General features: G+C 36.9%; 2 protein-coding genes across 6 annotated transcripts in view; both read right to left on the bottom strand.

Annotated features, from left to right (window-relative positions):
- LOC110834102 (uncharacterized) overlaps positions 1–871 on the bottom strand; it is a 42,992-nt gene extending 42,121 nt beyond the window's left edge. The window contains exon 1 of one of the 2 annotated variants that reach the window (XM_022072932.2): positions 415–871. The gene's annotated coding sequence lies outside the window, so the exon portion shown is untranslated. The remainder of the gene's footprint in view (positions 1–414) is intronic. The other variant, XM_022072933.2, reaches the window with a different exon arrangement.
- A 2,706-nt stretch (positions 872–3,577) lies between these two features.
- Positions 3,578–20,363, bottom strand: Sara (Smad anchor for receptor activation). Of its 4 annotated transcripts, none has more exons than XM_087354350.1 (20): positions 20,238–20,363; positions 19,865–19,941; positions 18,506–18,573; positions 14,023–17,035; positions 13,410–13,717; positions 12,455–12,554; positions 12,019–12,234; positions 11,531–11,686; positions 10,960–11,049; positions 10,445–10,600; positions 9,686–9,850; positions 8,960–9,119; positions 8,222–8,372; positions 7,737–7,841; positions 7,018–7,171; positions 6,261–6,379; positions 5,595–5,719; positions 4,779–4,899; positions 4,496–4,657; positions 3,578–4,379 (listed from the first exon to the last, which is right to left on the bottom strand). In XM_087354350.1, the coding sequence occupies exons 2-20, from the start codon at positions 19,920–19,922 to the stop codon at positions 4,221–4,223; spliced, it is 5,586 nt and encodes a 1,861-aa protein (XP_087210476.1). In that variant the 5' UTR covers positions 19,923–19,941; positions 20,238–20,363; the 3' UTR covers positions 3,578–4,220. The 4 variants fall into 4 exon arrangements, with proteins under 4 accessions (XP_087210476.1, XP_021928627.2, XP_087210477.1 ...); XM_022072935.2 differs by having other exon boundaries at positions 20,230–20,304; XM_087354351.1 differs by having other exon boundaries at positions 20,214–20,297.
- Between the last annotated feature and the right edge of the window lie 1,258 nt (positions 20,364–21,621).

Genomic DNA, 21,621 nt, shown 5'->3' on the forward strand with positions numbered 1-21,621 from the left:
CCAGGGGGGCTTTGAGAATGCTTTCAGGTCAGTTATCTACATTGTAAGCTAATTTTTATGTATAAAATTAACAGTGAACTTAAATTCAATCCGTTTATTTCAAAGCTTGACTTAATATGGCGGCGTGCATAATGTTTGGGACAATGAATATATATACTTTTTCACATTAGAAGAAATGGCTGTTTTTTGTTCAATAGTACATACGGATTCACGAGTCAGTAATTTTTTTCATAAGTTGGCAAGGAAATCGTTCATTTATCTGACAGCAGGATACATCATTATATCTGCTTGCAACATACGTTAGTTTATTTTAATTAGTATCTTACTGTATTTTAAGTCAAACTTTGGGATCTCCCCATCACACACGATGGAAAAATGAAACCCCAGTGGTATGCAGGTTATGGCATCACTAACCTTTATATTTCAATGTGCTGGTTGATGCAGATATTTTGCCACTCACACCAAAACAGTTTAACACAGATAACATGCTTACACTCAGATAACAAGTTCAAAAACAGTCCATCACAACGTGGTATTCAATAAAATTACACCATACCAAAAAACACGTCTCTGTTTACGTCATTCGAACTTATCATTCAGGACTGACAACTTGTGCTGGTTAAAGATTCCTTCCACAGATCATATGACACGCTCAGTTCACATAGTAGCGACTTGTATAATACAGTACGGTTAGCTCTAAATCCGATATCTTACAAATCACCATTATCACGACATTATCATTTTCAAAGATAACGTTGTACATTCTATGGTTTGTTTGTTAACACCAGTACTTTCAGTATTCTATAATTTTATTAACGCTAGGATAACGAAAGCATAAGGGCAAAGATCCTCAAAATTACAATTCAGATTTTGACGTCGACATTCAAATTAGATTATTCCTTATAAAAATGTAACTTCATTCACAAGATTTCATATAAAAATATATTTTTTCCTTCAATTTCATTAAATTCAAAATTAAATAACTATTAGACTCTTAAACCCTCACAAATGTCCAAAAGTTATAAATAATACATTGTTTAAGGGAGGATTCGGATTCTGAATTAACTAAAATTTATATAGGGACAACCTAGATGAAAAATTAGAGAAACTTTGAAATTTCTGGATGAAGTGGTAATATATTATCAATCACTTTACATCAGCTAATTTTACTCACATATCAGGATACCTCTATAATCATAATCATCTCAGAAGCAAACACATTCTTCATTTCCAAACTTAAACAACAAAGACAAATTACAATATTGCTTCCCACGGGCCAGTAAACAAGCAAAAGCTAATAGTAAATTTGGTAATTAAATGACTATTTCATGGCATGGCTCGATGATATTTAATGTAGCACATATCAAAATAAGCATGAACATTACTGTTCTTACTTCCACGCGGAACAATCACAGAAAAGTGAAAAATTAAACATAACCTAACCTACCCATTTTCTACTGCAATGGCATTCTTTCCACTTTCATATTCGTTCTCATGCTAAAGGAAGCAAAGATGAATAAAAACACAACAGCAGATATAATTCTAAAATCATTTATTAAAGACAGCAGAAACTAAAATTATTATAACAATTATTTATTTTAATCCGTCTTATCACAATATTTAAAATTTCTTATAATTAAGATAATAAAACATCATCGATTTAAATCGATCAATCGATATGGAACATCAATGATGTTTTATTATCTTAATTATAAGAAATTTTAAATATTGTGATAAGACGGATTAAAATAAATAATTGTTAGAATATTCACAATATGACGCCATTACACTATCTTAAAATTATTATCTTTATTCATACAAGTGGCAATCAATGAGAAGCTGAAATTCTTGACGACGACAATTTTATGTATTCTTGCAAATTTAAGATTTTGTAAAGGAAATTAAAACAAGCAACTTCTCAGCGTTGCTGTACTCGTGAGAAAATTACTCCTGAACTTGACTGCTCCTTTCCCATTATTTGTAATTTTTCATGAAGACCTCATGCCCTAGAATACAATATGACGTAAATCCACGGCTCGCACGCTGAAGCGGATATCAGTGCAGTGGATTATATCACATTTTTTATGTGTGACTGAATAAAATATTAAATTTGTTTTAACTATGAAGCAAGGATACATAATATAAGCGGTTCTTTTAGAAGTAAACATAATGACCAACTCGCGTTATTTCGGCATAAATATAATTTGCACGAAGGCTAATGGAAGGAAACACAACCCGACTCGGCCTAAATCTAAACTCTAGCAGTTTTTAATGCAGAGAAAATGACAAATTAAAAGATTCTAGAAATAAGATGCGATATTTCCTGTTACAACGTTCATCTATTACATTACGGCCTAACATAATTTCACAGAATATATATATATATATATATATACATATATGTATACAACTTCAACCTGTTAATCTACAATATTTTAGATATTAATTTTAATAACACGGTAACATCTTTCTTTCACCGCTACCTCAAATACAATCAGAAGTTTTAACCACTATGTTAAATGGCCAAGCGAAGCCGCACTTGAAAGACGTATCTTCCCATAATAAATATACATGGGAACGACATGTGTGTGTATATAAACCCCGCACTTAAAACTTACACAGCGCAAACTAAACATTACAAATGCCATTCTTTTAATTAAATGCAGATAATGAAGGCGATAAGCACTTCCTTCTTCATGATTACTTTCAACGCAGTTTTGCTGGTTATGAACTCTTTTAGTAATCATCGTATAAAGGCTCAATTTTTGTTTTATCTCAGATAATCCTTCTGAATTAAATACCAAAGTCTAATCTACCCAGGATTCGTTCGTGGCTCGAAAATTCTGTCAAGTGGAATTTGGGGCATGAACACAGTAATGTAGCTTAAACCCCATTCCTAGGAGATTATCAGGTTGGGATAATATGTAATTACTACTACTGTTTGGTGTGTGTACGCGCTTCAGTATGACCATTAACACAGCAGAAATGAACATTAAATTAACTTTGGTTTATAATTCCTTTCGCTGTCTTGATAAACTGCCCTTTATTCTATTTGGCGTCTCTTTATTACAGAGCTTGAGCATATAAATATCAACAGAAACAACTTCTATTATGATTCAAGAGCGGCCGTTTGGTTAACTTTTAAAAGCTGCCTCGACTTACAACAACAGTTTTGAAGGAGCATAAACCGCGAATCTCTACATACAAATATCTTTCAAATTTCAAAAGAAATAAAAAAGAGGTCTATAATTTCACAGAGGTACGTACATCTCAAAAAGCTAGTTTCCAAAATCTGCTAAGACGTCGTCAAAAGTTCTGAAGCGTACGTCTGATCCGTATTCTCTTCGAACAGTGTTCCCGCAGCTTGTTCATATATCGAACGTCCCTTTAAACCAGAAATTCCAGTTCTGGAATTCATAACAATGGAATAAATTATCTGAAATTTCAGATTACCAGAAGTGAAATTCTGACGCATAAAGATCAAGACTTAACAGATTCCAAAATTCCAGTCACAGGCACATTTAAATGCAACCTTCACTCTCGGGCATCAGACATCGACTAAAACTATATACTGTGCTTAAGGTTTCATTTTTCATTTTATTAATTATTTAGGTTCATGTGAGCAGTTAACGGAAATTTTTGGTCTTTGCATCTTTTTTATCTGCAAAAAAAATGAAGTAAGAGTTCAGACGAAAAGAACAGAAATAATGACCGAAGGACACCATCAGATGTTGACAAGTGTACAATAATGTACAGGGACACACACTTTTTCTAAAAATTATTGTGCACTTGCAAAGTTAATTGCAGAATTTAAACAGAATGATTCGGGAATGGGAAACCGAACCAACGCGCGTACGTTTAGCGCTCTGAATACAGTCTAAGCGTCTTATCGCAACAAACTGTAGGATCCCATGTCCCAGCTCTTAAGTTCCTCTGAGATTATGCAAAAGACATGACATTCATTACAAACTGCCTCAATCCGTTCCTCGCTGCTCACTTATGTACAATCCCAATTTAATTATATATATATATTTTTTTTTTTTACACATCACATTTTAAGAATGTTGAGTAAGATTCTATCAAGCTCACTTAAACAAGATTCCACGCAGAATATAAATATATTCTCTGATCATTCATATTTGTTGGTGCATTTTCTTGGTATGGTACAACATGGAAGGTGAAACAGGTTACATTCACCAGCTTACGACGATATGTTTCTGTCACTGCAACATAACGTAGAATATCAATTCCAAGACGACTGCCGAGCTGTCCTGCGACATGGACGCTGCCTTGTGAAGAACGGGCACCAGTTCATTGTCTAGACTGTCCATATAGATAGGTGGAAGCTTCTCCCCTTTGCTGCCTGCTTCATAGCCAACCTAACAGAACAATCGTCAACACCTTAGACCACACGCAGATTAGAAGCTTATCCAAAGCAGCTTCACACAGCGTCATTATCAAATGGACTGACAGCTTTTATCTGTTTACAACTCACGTTTTCTGGATGAACCGTAGCTCGCACGGCTACTTTCGTAAGACCAGCTTGAGCCAGAAGATCGAGCAACTTGATAAGGGCCATGCACGTAGCTCTCGCAAGTGACTCGGACACACGGCTGATGTCCAGGGGATCTCCACTTCTTCCAGAGCCTTCGTCCGACTGCGAAGAGAAGTACACACGATTGCAAATACCTTCCACAAACGAATGTCTCCTCTAACGCACGTTAACCATTTGGCTGTTAAACAAAGAGACTGCTTCTGTCCTCTGGGTTCTAACATACCTGCAATATGAAGACTTCAGTCCAGCGGATGAATCTACATGACCCCAAATAATCTGTACCATTGTGAACCCTGATTGAAGGAACTCCATCCAGTGCTCTGCCGTCAATACTGCTCTTCACTCTAGAATATTAACAAGTCGATCATAAAATATGCCTTTGGAAGTTTCAGTTACTTAAAAAATATTAATATATATACAAATTAAGATACACGGAGAATGCAGGACTGTTGATGGCGACCTAAGAAAAGAATTTAAACTTAAACCGCAGAGAATTTTAAAGTTTCTCTTTCACCACAAATCTACTCCCAGAGTGACATAGTCTGATGTTATTTTGACTGCTTCTGGTGCGAAGACACAAAATTTATGTGTGCGTGCACGCGCGCAGGAGAGAGAACAGTGTTGCCACCGTCTACCTCAAATATTTTGTCATTCTGGTGCAGAAATATATTGTTAAAAGAATGCAGGTCAATATAAAGGAATCGGTTGCACTGAATCAACACAATACACAGTGGTTTAATAATCAACTACCAAGCGGAAAACATCTGAATGATCTCCGGCAACAAAGCTAAGAATTGAGAGTTTCAACGATCCTAATTATTCATTAATCTCCCATTTTGAACGCTTAGTTTTGTAGGCAAATCTATTAGAAAAATATCCTGGTAATTTCTAAATGGAATCGCGTTTCTCAAGACATAATCGCTGACCAGTATTATGAATGTTACAATCAACGAAGCTTATGTATTTATTATGTACAGTTATGAATATATTGTATGAGGAAAATACAGATCTGTAAAGTTTAAAACATTCTCTCCCTTACCCAACATTGAAGTGTCTGTCATCCTCTACCCACTTCAAGTTAACGAGCTCGTCCGGCTGACTCGCGCCAGTCGGCCCGCAGCCGACGCAGAAGTCCTGCATGTTCCGCAACGCTCCCCTGAGTGCCTGCAACCAAAACAGTTGTCAGATTGTCTTCATATTAAGACTCTCATAAGGCACAGAAGATGAACAGATAGTAGCTTTCTTGGATAAGGCGCCACACCTCAAATCTACTGGCACAAATAAGCCCTTGGATGCAGCTGCACTTGAAACACTGTGTTTCCGAAGCTACGCATTTCTACGAGCGTTCAAAACATTTCTGCAAGCAACAAGCACGGCCTGCAATGCAATTTTTTAACCTACATCATCCTCTCCTAAATCCCAGCAGCCATTCTGCACCAAAAGGTGAGCATCACAGTACAAGATTACTGCATGCAATACTCACACGTAGCACAATTTACTACAGCTTCGTATTTCGGCTACGAGCATTCAGAATGTCAAGGTGCAAATAACAAATGAATGTGGAAACTCCATGTGCTCCAATACAAATCACAATTTTCCAATCTTGTTAAGTTCATAATTTACTGAAAATTGTTCTTGAAGCCTATAGCAGATTTTTACTGTACATGGATTCAGGAACACGCATATTCTACAGAACATTGTATACCTGCATTGTATCAGGTGTGATCTGAACCATCAGACCATCCTCCACTATACTTGATTTGGCTGTTAGGTTTGACGAAGTTTTCAATGCTCCATTAAATACGACAAAGCTTGCCCCAGTCACTGAAAGAAGTAAAGAACATTCTTCTCTTAATTAAATCTTGCTCTACAATTTTTTCATTTATATCCAGTCTTCACTCATAATAAAATGTATATTCAACAAACATGATGAAAATATAATTTCTACACATATAAATTAATGGCTAATTTTGAACATAAAATATTTTATTATGTGTGCCACCCTTAGCATATTTCTTTCACAACCAACCTAAATCATATTCATAACCAATCATTACAATTATTATAAATTTTTCAGCAAATATATGAACTTACATTCACAATACAATATCACGTCAAACAGCTCACGCACAGACCGACAAAACCATAACAAAAATAATGTCGTCTCCATAGAGCAAAACTGATTTACAACTTTTTTTACCATCACTACGCGAAGGACTTCCTTAAATGGGAGTCTTTCTGACAGGTTCACAAGATACAGATTTCACTATTTTCAAACCATGTATTACCAGTCTACACGTTTTCCTTTTCCAGTCCTGCCATTAACGACACAAATGAAAGAAACTATGACACATAAAACTGAGAATGAGGTCAGATGGCATTTTTAATAACACTGATTTAGAACGCGTGGAAGTTAATGAGTACAACCATACATCTAGTATTCGTACTGGTTCATGACTCACCTTTGCGAGGTTTGTTGTGGATGTTAATCGCCTGCGTGTGGTAACTCTCATCCCTGTTGGACTGAATGCATACAAGATGGGAATCAGCTGTAAAACTGAAGTTAGATGCCAATGCCAGAACGTGGTCATTTGAGTTGCTCAACGCTCTTGTAACCTGACATAAAACAGAGACAGAGATGTGGCAAGTACGTGCAGAGAGCTAAGATTAATACGTTATTCGTAGTCGCTAGTACCCGAACGGAGTAAAGCCAAGCCTTGCCAAATGCAGAACGTGCATATTTCTTACTTTCGTAAGTTCTACAGTATCAAACGGGAGCGACATTTCAGGTAATGCACAATTTTCGCAAAAGAGTTATATGGTATTTCAGAGGTCCTTGCTGCCATCATCAGGGCGATGATAATGGAAGCAGCAACTTGTACCAGACTACGTGGCACTACAACCCAGAAGACAGACATCTTCAGTGAAAGGATGCAGAAGAAAGCGGATGTGGCGTAATTTAAGGTTCTATCCCAGCATTTGCCTGGAGGGACTGAGAAAAACTATGAAAAACCTCAGACAGGATAGCTGGTCATGGTTACGTAACTCACGGCTCTGAGCATTTCAAATTAACAAAGTCTCACTGTAGTTACAACCAATTTCTAGAAAGAACACTGACAAAAGAAAGCCAACTACTAAATATATGTAATATCTATTCACTGACGCACCTCTCCCCACTTACCTGGTCATATCTGTTCTTAGGAAGTAGTACAGATGTCTGCCTGTCCTCCATGTGAATCACGAGTCCTCGAACCGAAGGAAGGGTGTAGCTCATGTTGCGAAAATCCTGTGCAAGCATCAACATCTTAAAACGTCATTCTTTCACACGTTCCAGCAATTAAATTTCTCCTCACTGTCGCACAACAACGTATCTGAACAAGGATCTCCGGTTCCATTTTATCGCACATCTAACCCAGTCATGCAGGTTGCCTACCTCATAGGAAAAAGTGAATGAAAGACGACAGACAGACATGGACAACTCTGCTCACGCCAGAGCATGAAGAACATCTAAAAACCCACCAAATGAAGGTGCAGGTGATAAATGACGACAACAACATAAAAAGATCTGAGATGGGGCACTGGTTCCATCTGGCAAGAAGAATCTCAAATTATGGCTAGTAATAAAATAAACTAGCCCCAAAATTCTAATTGCTACGAGTTACTTACAGCTAAGAGGTTTATGATAGTGTGGCCAATTTCCCAGTACACCGGTTTTCTATTCCTTATAGACACCAGCATACACGGGTAGTACCGATATTCTGCTCCGAGTCTCAGCATGAGACGGATAGGAAAAACTGTTGCCCACGGAGTCTCCCACCTGAAAATGACAAATTTTCAGGAACTCGGCCAACCTTAGAAACCCTGCAATATACAGGTAGTTCAAAAACACGAACAGCGAGTTGCACAAGAATGTTATTTCTTTACTGAGATCTACATGAAACTCATTAAAATATTCAAGCTATCGCTTGTAAACAGTGCAATTTCAATGATAATTAGGATACTGAAACCTGTTTCATGATTTTAACTAACTCTCTCATTTAAAGAGAATGATACCAGGTGCCTGGATGAAAATATTAAAGATGTGTTAAACACTGAGGTTATTTATCAATTACAGCTTTTGGGTTGTAAAACTTATAGCTGGTTACGACCATTTCATAAGAATATGTCACCCCCAGCTTCATAGTTACTTGTTGTTAATGACACGCTCGTAGCAACTGAACAACAAAATAAACAAAACTACAGGGAAAATATGAAATTCTGAGATAAAATGTTTCACTAAGTTTGCAAAGTAACAGACCAAGTACGAACTTAGGTTCACTTGGTGGAAAGAACAACTGACTGTCGCACATCAAAATAATTTCATGAACATTTTATATCCATTTCAAAGCTGAATGAACGCAGTACCTATGGACAAGGACTGCGACTAAATACGGAGCTGACGGCAATATCAGTTTCTGCAGACACTGAAAGGACGGACGGATATAGATGAAGCCACCGTGTTCTGCTGAGTCAAGGAACGGTGCTCCTTGGAACACCGTATATCCCAATTCACTCACTGTATTTCCTGCAAACAAAATTAACATACATTCACTGGCTTCGTACAATAATTTGGATACTAAGTTAACGGATTGCTAAAACATTTTCCTCCCTACAAACCTTACATGCAAAGAACAAACAAATATCTGAATAGCAGTAAATAATCAGAAAAAACATTCTTCATGAGGGAGACAGACAGAATCTGGGACATGGGCATGACTACCGTCTTCCAGTCCACCACTTCCAATCACCCTCACAATGAACACGATGCTCCATAATTGGTACAGCATCATTAAATAATCCAAGAATAATCAACAAATAAGACTATTTGCTGATAACTTATTGAACACAATTATAAGGAAAAAGAATCCTGCAACCGGTGCCATCACCTATTTTGAAATTTTTTTTGAGTCGACAGAACTACCGAAAATTTTCCGGAAAAGGGCGCGCATTACTGCCAGTACTGGGAGGAATAACAGACCACAAACATCCAATGAAATGGAAAGAGGACATCTGAAGAAGTCACGGCACGAAACTGCAAAGCTGTCAGGTAGCTTAGCACCTCTCGATGCTGAACACTTTAAGATTACTTACCTCTTGATGCATCTTGGTAGAGTGTGTTGAGGTGTTTGAAGACGTCTTTTGGCACAGTCGCTTCATCCGGCAGACATTCCAGAATTATGACAATTTCATCCTGACCTACACAGCTCATCCCAAAGGTTGAGAAGCACCAACATGTTCGATTGACGCAGCAGTCCACTGTAAAATCACTCTGTGTTATGAAAGCCATGAACTGAAATTAATCTTATTTTTAACATTTCTTCACAATTTTCTTAAAAACTCTTAAACTAAACTTTCCAATTACCACAACGACGTTGTGGTTGTAGTTTTGGTCACGCAATGGAGTAACTGTCAAGTACTCAACAATTCGTGTAAATCGTTTACGACGCTCTGGAGGATGAGAATACATAACCTACTTCAAAAGCGAACATTTGGAATAAAGAATGCAGGTCATGTATGGGCAAATATGCTAATTATTATCTGAAATTTGAGGTGTTCACATCAGTGAAAATGCCAACTGAGATCTTCTGGGTCGTGATCTTGTGAGCGATTACAAATATTTTGGTGGAAGGTATCACCTCCAATTTCAGGGTTCAATCTTCAATGTGGATGCACGTTCTTTGGAAACACTGGGGATGTTGGTAATCACCTACAAGACTACAGGGTGTCACAACCGAGAAGACAGCAAGTGACATGCAAACTATTTTTGTGTTTTGCTGTATTCTCTATACAATCAAATTTTAACAGAAAATACCAATATAAGTAATTTCCTTTTGGTACTGACATACTTACAGTTGAGAATTTTGGTTTGAACGAAGAGATTCCTGTTGATAGCAAAGACTGTCGGTGGCTCGGTCTCTGACCTTAGCACTGCCATCTGTTTGTTATGGTCCACTACATCATCAAACCTCACTTCACCTTTGTTAATGACAGCTAAGGGTGGTAAACCTGAAAACAAGTTTTAAAAAAATAGGGTGACTGAATTAGGTACCACAATTACGTTAAATGTAAGACGAATGAAGGCAAGAGACCAAAAATACCAAATGTCCAAATATCAATTCAGACCAACAGGATGAAGGTTTGTCTTAACTAGTGAAAAGCCCAAATTAAAGAACAATTATAAGTAATACATATATTTATTTTTCCAGTCTATACACAAAACCTGTTTTAAAATAATGTTGTTAAAATTATTTATAACATTTACAATATAAATTGCATTATGTTATATTTTATGGCGCTTTTCTGTGTCGTATAATATTACATCTATCACAGGAGGTTACAGATTTCCAGTGTCAGATATGCCTTACCTTTGTCTGCGGGAATGTAGCTCATTGTCTTGGGATCAAGAGGAGGTAGAAATCTCTGACTGGAATGACTTGAAGCAGAGGATGGAGGACCTAAAAACACATTAAATACACAACAAAATTATATCAGTATAAGAGGCACTCTCTATAAAAATCATTTTTAAGATTTTTTACATATTGCAGCAAAATATCTTCCTTTCAGACATATTCACAGCTCTGAGGGAATAAACTGACAGGAAGCATCTGTGGTCTACTGCATTTGCCTTGTTGACGTGGTGAAAATGATGAAAAGTGTTGTGATTCCTATTAAACAGCCACGATATCTCTCAGATGCAAGCCACACATCCCACTTAAATCTGAAGCATCACAGAATGTCTCCATTATTATTAATATTCATACTACAAATAGGCAAATACAACCCAATTTAGATAAAATGAAATAAATTTCACTTATTATTCCTACCTTGGTTTAACAACACTGAAAAAGTAATTAAAGAGCAGGTTTGTTCAGGCTCTGCATACATAACGATAATTAAATACAATATAATATTTGAAAACTTTATAATTTTTCTCACCAGGTGGTGTTCCAACACGTTTGAGAACCCTTCCTGGGCGCCTAGAAGGCAGTCTTGATTCTGATGAGCCATCCAGTTCTGTCAGGTCACCTCCAGGTCTTATTCCATCGCTAAATATCACCTGCTTAGCTACATCACTTCTCGACCTTGTGCTGCCTGTAATATTACAAAAACAATTACATGTTCACTGAACTACCTCAAGATTACAAACAATCGTATTAGACCCCGAGCTTGTTCTTCTTAAAAACCACACAATGGACACAGTAAAGGAAAATAGTAATCCCAATTGTAAGCCACCATCGTCAGAAACCTTTAAATTTACTTATATCATTTATTTCAAAATAATTAATTAATTCATCACTTTTTCTTCTTAGTCTCCTGTTATTTGGTGAACTCAAAGCACGTTAAACACTGTCAGGCTTTTGATTTTAAGCTATACGAAAAGTAATAACAGGAATACAGAATGATTTATTAAATAAGAAACTTACCTTCTCTCTTGAGAACACCAACAGGCACCAGCACACTGGGTGGCGGCTGCCTCAAGACGCTAGCGGCTTGTTCCAATGGTGGGATGGTAGAACAGTACTCCATCGGGTTGTTTGGGTTTGGCTGCCTGCCAACTGGCGTATTACCGGCATCTTCGACTTCCTCGTGCAAAGACGACGGCGATCCTGACGCGCTTTCACCTTGCTCGACGAGAAAGACTATACCACAAAATGCAATTTAAATTTCATTCCCGAGATAAAAAAATTCTTGCAGAATGGTCTTTATGTTGGGTTATGTGACTGAAAGATTTGTTCCCACTGCAAAAGGATTGTTTCAGTTTAAGACAAGACAAAAAATTGACAGAAATAATGATCATTAATTAAAAGATAAACTGATGATGCAGTAGTTTTAGCAATTAATAATCATCAAGAAACATACCTTTAGCGAGAGTAATGTAACATGGCTGGCAGACCCGTGCCTCAGAATTGTCCATGTATTCCAAACGAGACTTCATGCTACAGCACTTTGAGCAAAGAACCTGTAATGTACACGACCCACACGCATCAGGCACTCGCCACGCATGTAATTTTTGTATAATCCTCAGTTATAACGCACACAAATATAAAGATTTAACATGTAAAGCAGAATAATAAAGAAAAGTGACACAGAAATGAGGCTGACTGACCAAAAGGTCTGGAGTTAGATCAACTGCAATGATTATTTGCCACTGTTAACACATAAGACATGTAAAACTCAAACCAAACTTACACTAACTCACAAAAAATGCTGGGAGCAAACGCATTGGTCACACGAGTGTGGGCAAAGTAAATTTAGTTCATGTAAGACTTGAGGTTCTCACAGCGGTGAGTATGAAGATATCCGTCTTCTGGGTTGTTGCGCCGTGTAGTCTGGTCGATGTTAACCAACGTTTCAGAGGTAATACTGCCTCCATCATCAGGGCGATGAGTATGAAGATTTCTGTCTTCTGGGTTGTTGCGCTGTGTAGTCTGGTCGATGTTAACCAACGTTTCAGAGGTCATACTGCCTCCGTCATCAGGGCGATTCATCGCCCTGATGACGGAGGTAGTATGACCTCTGAAACGTTGGTAAACATCTACCAGACTACACAGCGCAATAACCCAGAAGACGGATATCTTCAAATTTAGTTCACTTCAATCCAGTTTACTCAGCCTTCTAAGTGCCCAACCCAATTTCAGCAAAGCACAAAAAAGGGAATAACAAAAGATATTCTAAAATCATAAACTGTTTACGTAAGCCTCGGAGACTATTAAGACTACTGTAACATAATATGAGGGTAAATTCCATTTCAACCAACTACACGCTAATTTAATAACAGCATATTTTTATGTAAGAACTGTAACGCCAAAATTACCTTCCCACAGGCTCTGCAGTGATGTCTTCTCTTAAGAACAGTGAATTTTATTTCACACTGCATACAGTTTGGTGCATCTGCATCAGGTACCCAGAATGGTGGAAGCTTGCCAAGACATCGCTCTTCCGGTGACAGCATGTCTGGCATGTCGTCTGACAGGGGCGTAGCTATCTGCAGGGAAGGGACAGGTGACAGAGCCTGTTCAATGGACGAAGACTCAGATATGTCAGGAGAAGAGAGAGGAATGACATCTGTCGTCTCAGAACAATCTGCCTCTGCCTCAACTGATGGCGTCTCTCCTGGAGGGCCTATTTTTGAATGAGAAAAGTTTTGTATTAAATTCTAAAGCCTTCATACAAACTGCCTGACCTTGGAAGGATATTTGAATGGAAAATATGAGAAGAAGTTTATGACTCAATCTTGTACTAGTAAAATAGTCAACTTTCACAGAAGGCCTGCAACAAAGTGAGCATGAAAGTTGCTGAACATAAAACGTGAACAATTTTCATTCATGATCAACATGAATTTAAAATATAAAGTTATGATAGTCTTTAAAAATAACAGTACAGCTGAGAGACACTTTTATAATGAAAAGATTCCAAGTCTAACTTACCGACAGCTCCCGTCATTGGTGGCGACTCCTCAGAGTTCTCGGAGTCCTCCTGCTCATTATCAACGGTTATCTTTGAAGGTAGAAATAAATACTTGGGTCTTGATGGACGTTCCTCTTCTCCGAGAACATTAATTCTGGTGCCATCTCTTGGCATTTGAACAAGACAGCTCTGTACTTCTGAGAACCCGATTTCAGACACACCCAACACATCATCATTTTTCTTATCTGAATGTTCACGTGAAATATCTCTTTTAGTTGTATTGTCTACAGTGGATGGATGAGATATTTCATTTTCTGAAAATGGCACCAATTCATCTGGCAGATTTTCACAGGAATCTGTTTCATTTGAAGGTAAAATTACTTCAGGGGTATCTAGACAACTTTCATCCAAGTCAAAATTAGTTTCCTGGTTCAACGATGAGTTATTTCGAGAAGATGCCATCTTTTCTGAATCAAGAACTCTTTCCAGACAATCTCCTGATTTCATTTCAGTTGCTACTAAATTTAGATTTTCAGTTTCAAAGCCCTCTCTTATATCCTCTACCCTCTTAGATGATTCTGAAGAGTTTGTCAAATATCTGCCATTTCCGGGCCCATCTTCATCGCTGCTTTGAGTGATCTTTTGGCAGTCAATGGAAACTACATTTGTAATAATGGAGGAGGTTTTGGAAGTAACTGGTGTAGCATTTGACATAGTTTGTACAGCCTGAGGATCCGAATCAGGTTCCCCACTTACACGTATATTTGCAGTAGCAACGGGTATAGTGGAAGCATCAACTTTCGCTGTAGAGGATAAAACAGACCGTACAGGAACTGTTCTTGGTTTCTCTACTGATGGAGAACCTGGTGTGATAAGCAGTTCTCCATTTTCGGTACGTTCATCTACGACAGACGGAACAGATTCTGTTGTGACATTTTTGGATCCATTATCTGGTGAATAACTCGTACAACTGACGTGCTGACAATGTGCTGAACTCTCATCGGAACTGGAGTATTCTGGCAACGCTGTTGAACAAGTTCTGTCAGATTTTCCCCCTCCGAAATCATCACGCAAATCTCCTTTAATAACAGTTTCTGTTTCTACTCCCATAATTTCTCTGCTTCTGCTACTCAAGGAATTTAAATTTTCATCATGCCTTCTGCCTTCGGCTTTGCAGATTCCCAATGGCAATTCTTTATTGCTGCCTACTTCAGAATCTGAAACGGATGAATCTTGACATTGTAGTGATGAACTGATTCCAGTCTTCACTTTACATTCCATCGCATCGCGTTGATCAATTTCAGACTCCTTGTCATTATCTTCCAATTCCTGCAAATACTGATGTAATTCTGCGTCGTCCAAAACTTCCACCACACTGAAACCAACAGGTATGAGGTTTTTTGATATGTTACCTGCACCTCCACTTTCTTGAACTTCGGAATTACCCTCATCAAATGAAATGTTACTACACAAACTCGATTCTAATTCTGTTGACACCGGGAGGGAAACATGAAGCTGATCAGTAACAGTTTTGGTGAAAGCAAAATCTTCATTTTTGCACACTTGTGACACGTCTACATTTACATTTTCAGTACGTTCAACACCGTTAGCTGAAGAGACTGAGGGCTTAACCGTATCACATTTTAGACTTCCTTCTGTGGAATTTATTTTACTTGAATCAAGTGATGGTGATGTTACCAAGTTCTCATTTACTTCCATTTTATTTTTGGCACGATCCAGCGCTGTCTTGTTAAAATTTGACTGCTCAATATTACTGAGCGCTCCAGAACCGTGGCTGGTGACAAGATCACTTGATGCGCTTACAACCATGCACGAAGTGCTCAGCACATTTTTCCCAGGTGTAGCAACATCAGGCAGTAAAGTGAGATTAGACTGTTTATCTTTGGAAAAATAATTCTGAAGGTCTGATCTGCTGGTTGCAACACCGGAAAACAGAGATTTTGAAGTTCCGCTATTAACGATACCAAAATGCAAACCATCCTTAATCTGAGCATCCAAAGACTTTGATTTATTGAAGCTATCATCAGATGTATTTGAGCAGATGGTTGTATCCAATAAATCTGATGTTTCATCTGGTCCAGCATTAATACCAATCATGGACAGACCAGAAATATTTGCTTCTTCTTGCATCGACCCTGAGTAAGTGACAGGAATCAAATCAGCAAAGGAACTTTGGGTATCACTTTCACTTTTTATACAAATATCACCAGTACTTTCCCACTGATCACTTGTTAACCTAACGTCATCACTGTGACTGTTTTCCTGAAAATCATCACTCACGTTTTGCCCACCTAAAGCTTGGACTTGCATGTCTGAAACAGCATTAATTAAAGGATACAACACAGAAGAACCATGCTCGTAATTTCCTTCTGTGCCCACGACAGCTGACGCGTCAGTATAATTAACAGCATAGTTCCCATTCTCTTCTGTCTCAGGTGGGCAACGTCTGGACAGATTCCAAGATGCCTGATTGCTAATAATGTTGACATCATCAAACTCAGTCTCAATTTTCCCAGCATTCAGATATTCATTCAGACTAGAGAACACACCACTAACATTAAGTTTGTTTGTTGTCGATGTATCTGAACCGCTGTGAATTGCAACCTGCTGCCAGTGAAAGTCTGTGTGATCCGTATTTCTCTGAACATGAATTTCATCACAATAGTTTGTATTTTGTGTTGGGAGATTATTTCTCTGTCCCAGTTCATTTACTTCTGTCCTACCGTGATTACAAAATACAGATGTAAAGTTCTGAGGCCAATCTGTAGCTGCACTAGTGTCATTTCTTACTCTAATCTCATTGCCCCTATTTATATGATCTGAATGTGATAAGTGGCGATTTCCATCGACAGTGGGTCGTCCAAGGGAGGAATTTGTTGCAGATGAGAACCCGTTATTATACCGATGTGTGGAAGTATGGGAGTCAGATGTGAAGTCTGCATCAGCCAAATTTATTGCTTCAAATGCCGGTCTGCGGTAACATGACACTGCAGGTTGATAGAGAACAGTTCCCTGTGTAAAGAAAACCAACATTATTAAGAATACATCCATAATAAAATCCACATATGTTAAAATTATTGAAATAACAAAGAAATACAGTAGATAGAACCAGGACTTTGAACAGAACTGAACTGTAATCCCAGAATTGAATCAAATTATATAATTCTGCTGAACCTGAACTCAACCTTTGAAATTAATGAAGTCTGAACTCTGAACAATAATCAATAATTTCTTATAAACCAGTTCGCAACTGCTCCAAAATGTTCAATTCAACAACGTGAACATAAATATCAACGGGTTCCTTCTTGGAGCTGTTTCAGCTGCAAGTCTTTTGAAGACATAAAAAATGTAATCTGTGACACTCAATCTCTTTGTAGCATCTCTGTACACTGTAATGAATGTTTTGTTATCAGTGATAATTATCTTGCCAAGTAAAGAGGTTGGTTTGCTATCGGCAAAGCTTTGTAAGTGATACTGATTTTAAACAGTACTATGCTGGCCACACCAGACACAGAACAGACTAAATACAATGGACACAAGTTTTGAGACCTGACTGCACTACAACGATAAATAATTATTATTATTGCGGAGTTCTTAGAGTGTGGTGATGGATGTACTATATTCACTTCAAAGCACTAACTTTGAAAACAGGATTCTTACCACTGGAGTTCGTGTGTCAAAGTAAATGGTCTAATCATTATCATTATTCATCATTATGCTGTACCAATTCTGATAAAGCTTCATGTAACACAGTATTCATTCCCAAGCTTTACTCTGTACCATTTAGCATAAATGTCATATCAGCAATCCAAACAATCACGCCCAGAAGATGAGAATCCTCACGCACCTTACTCTGAATCCATTTATAAAATTCAAGTCTGTGATCAGGATCAACTTTAGTCATTGCATAAACACTATATGCAATATCCTTAACATTAATGTCTTCAGAAATTCTGTAACCTACAATTCACAATTTATAACTCCACCAAACAGCTCACTGCATTAGTAGGCAGGCAATGTGCAATGCACAGGTCATAAAGAAACAGTGGCAAATGGAAGCGTTAAAAAGAAATTACCAAATTAGTAATAAATGCACGGCAATTTTATAAATCAGTGAGAGACTTCCTCTAGAAGTGAAAAGTGTCTGTGGGTGAAAGGGGTGGATATGCCTATTTAAAAGTTACTGCATATCATAAATTTACGGAACAGAAACCAAGAACAATATCAACAGATTAATGGCAGCAAAGATGAGATTTTTACAAAGCACAGAAGGGAAAGCCAAACAAAACAAAGTAAGAAATTATAAAATTGGAGAAATATTAATGGAGAAAATCAGTTGTGAGACAATCCACCTAAAGCAGAAACACCTTAGGAAAAATAATCATCTTAATGCTGATAAATTTTTATTACAATCTTGCCAGGGGCTGCTAAAATATGCAACACATTTATCTGTAAGATCAATATAACAGAGGCCAAACTTACCGCAACAACAGGGGGGACAGCTGCACTGGTTCTCTTAGCTACAGCTGCTGCCATCTGCTCTGCATGGTCTGCATTTATATAAGAAAACATATATCACTCATTTCACACTTACCTTACACTACACAATATTTCTGATAATATGCAAACCAATGCAGCAGACTAAAACTCAAAATAAATTACAGGATATGACCTACTTCATGCATTTTTCAGTTTTCCAATACAGTGTCAGACTAAAAGAGTTAAGTACCATATTTCCTCAATTTTAAGATATATTTTCCCACCATTTTAACATTTCTGATATCAGGGTGTATCTTGTTACACATTCATGTATCAAGCAGCTGACACTGGCAAAGTAAATACCACAGTTACCATTTGAGTAGATTACTTTCATAACTATAATATAGGAGAATTATCAACTATTCAGAAGGTGACAAGGGTCTGAATTTGAATACACAAACAACTTTTGCTTGCCCTGAATAGTTCACTGTAAAAATAATTAAGAAATATTCTGGTGATTATGCTAAACATTATATTGCAACCATAATGGACATGTTCACAAGTTTGAAACTGAATTCCAAGTGTCAGTTAAATTCATATGAATAATTTTAATGTTTTGTGTTAGATCTAGTAAACAGATTTAAATTCTGAATGTATCAAATTATTAAGATAAAGGAATTTATGTGCAGATTTACTAATGTTCTCATACATGTCCTCAACAACCTTTAACAGAAGACACCCATCATATCAAATGATCTTTCCTTAAACCAATTCTCTCTTCATTACAAAAAATATTTATAAACTTGTGTACAACAGATTAACGTTTAAATGCGATATAACAGATAATACTACTTTATGTTTTACAGATACACAGCTTGCATTCTGATATAGTCTGGTGGCAAATGCAGATAATGGGCCTCCTTTTGGATAAGATTAATGTTATTCCTACTGGATATGAAATACACAGTTGGAATATAGGTACAAATCTACATTAAAGGAAACGCATTTGTATTATTTAACATAACCTCCAATTTCGTTACAATTTTATGCCAATAAGATGATCAAATCTGATTGCTTACTGCACTTTAAAATTGATAAAGGATATAAATAAATTCAAAGTAATTAAAAACCCTGTAGTTACTGTAACAAACACACTATGCATGGGTGATTTGCTACATATTATTTCTGGCAAAAAACAATTCTTCTGTCTTTTCTTTAATGTAAGCATTCATGAAACCAATTTACCAGAAAGTGTTTAATAGGGCAAATAATAATTATACACTGCTATCACCACTACATGCCTCACACAATAAAACTACAAACATAATAGACGTCAGTCTTAATTTTATAGCTGAAACTGACCTTCATTGAACTCAAATTCGTCTAAAACTTTATCCAGATCTACAGCAAACTTTTCCATATTGATGTGTAGTCTTGCACTGTGAATGACCAAACACAAATTTAAAAGCACTATGTACATTCAACCTTACGATGCATACATATCAATGTTAAAAATATAATTACATACGAGTGTTTTACACGCCAGAATTAATCAACTTGTCAAAACGGTCAAGCCCAAAGGCATAATAATACGGCTTCATTTGTGTCATCCTCCACAAACTATGTTATAAAAATAGTAAGATCGTATAAACTGAATATCTATAACATTTAAACACATTTCACACGATTCATTGTTGTGCAAAACATTTACCACAATCACCAATTACATTTTTACCATTAGCACTCCATTGCGAACTATTATGCTCTCGTCCACAGATGATAACCTGAAGTACATACGTAGTGGACTAATAGATAATCTACATGGCTTTCACCACCAAAAGCGCTACATTGCATCTCATAGTATGTTGATATTATCCACAGTTATGCTCGGACGGTGTATACCGTGCCAGAATACACAGAGAAACCTCATGGATTCTTAGCAGTGCAACATCAATTAAGTTAAATAACCTGTCCTAACATGACATCCAAAATGAACTTATCCGTATCTACCCGAATATAACATGACAGAATAACCTAACCAAACTTCACACAACTAACCTAAGCTGTTCAAACAAACCTAAGTTTAAAAATTACCTAATAATGTTGCAACTAATTAATCTAACATTCCTAGCAGAAAGTCAAGGATATTACATAACTTACGTCAAAATCAATCAAAATACTTTATCATAACCCAAGTTACACTAAATCGAACCTAAACATTTCGAACTTCACATATACAAACCTTATCCCACAACACATATCCTGAGCAAACATTACCACAGTCTCGATCTTTCATAATTCTAAAGTGTTCATTATTTCAATTTTTCAAACTTAAAATCACAAATTTTCGCCAATTTTAAGTTTAAAAACTTCTAAATCTTACTAATATTAAAAAAAATTTCTACCCCAAATTTTAAAAAGATTGAAAATTGACATTCAATTTCCGAAATTCCAGCAATCAAAATTCGTATTTAAGCATTTATCGCAATCTAAACATTCTTGACAGAAACTAAACAAACGTAACCCAACATAACCTAACTTGACTTACTAACCCGAATGTACAGTCCTTACAACACAAAACGTGTCCTAACCTGATCTAACGTAACCTATAAAAAATAATTTTTACAGGAACCATTCGGCTGATCACAACTTACAACAATACAAATGATTACCATATAACCAAGGTAAACACCGAAGAAATTCATAACAATGATCACCAATGGTAACCATTGTAAAGATACATATTCTGACTTCCATAGTTCCCAATTTTTGCTGCCAGATTGCAGCACCTCAGGATTTTCCTCATCTCTCATGTTCTTACCACCACTTGTGGGATATTCACAAATATGAATTTGAGGCCATGTAGAATGGCACTAACTGCACATCACATTTCATCAAAATTCATCCAGGTCTTGCTTAGGCAAATGTTCTATGTGCTGCAAGCAGCAAGACTACTGTTTCTGCAATGCACAGAACCCTGAATCATAAGGTCCAAGAATCAATTTTGCATCATTAATTGGAGTTACAGGCCTCACATGTAACACAGCAACTCTCACATAAAGTTTATTAAATTTGTGTGCACCAAAATCAAGGCTTTTCCTTTCATGACACAATTAGAA

Source organism: Zootermopsis nevadensis, unplaced genomic scaffold (genome assembly GCF_977971745.1).
Source record: "Zootermopsis nevadensis isolate Lab colony 2312 unplaced genomic scaffold, Znev_1.0 Znev_ptg000023l, whole genome shotgun sequence".
In the NCBI taxonomy this organism is placed as follows: Eukaryota; Metazoa; Arthropoda; class Insecta; order Blattodea; family Termopsidae; genus Zootermopsis; species Zootermopsis nevadensis.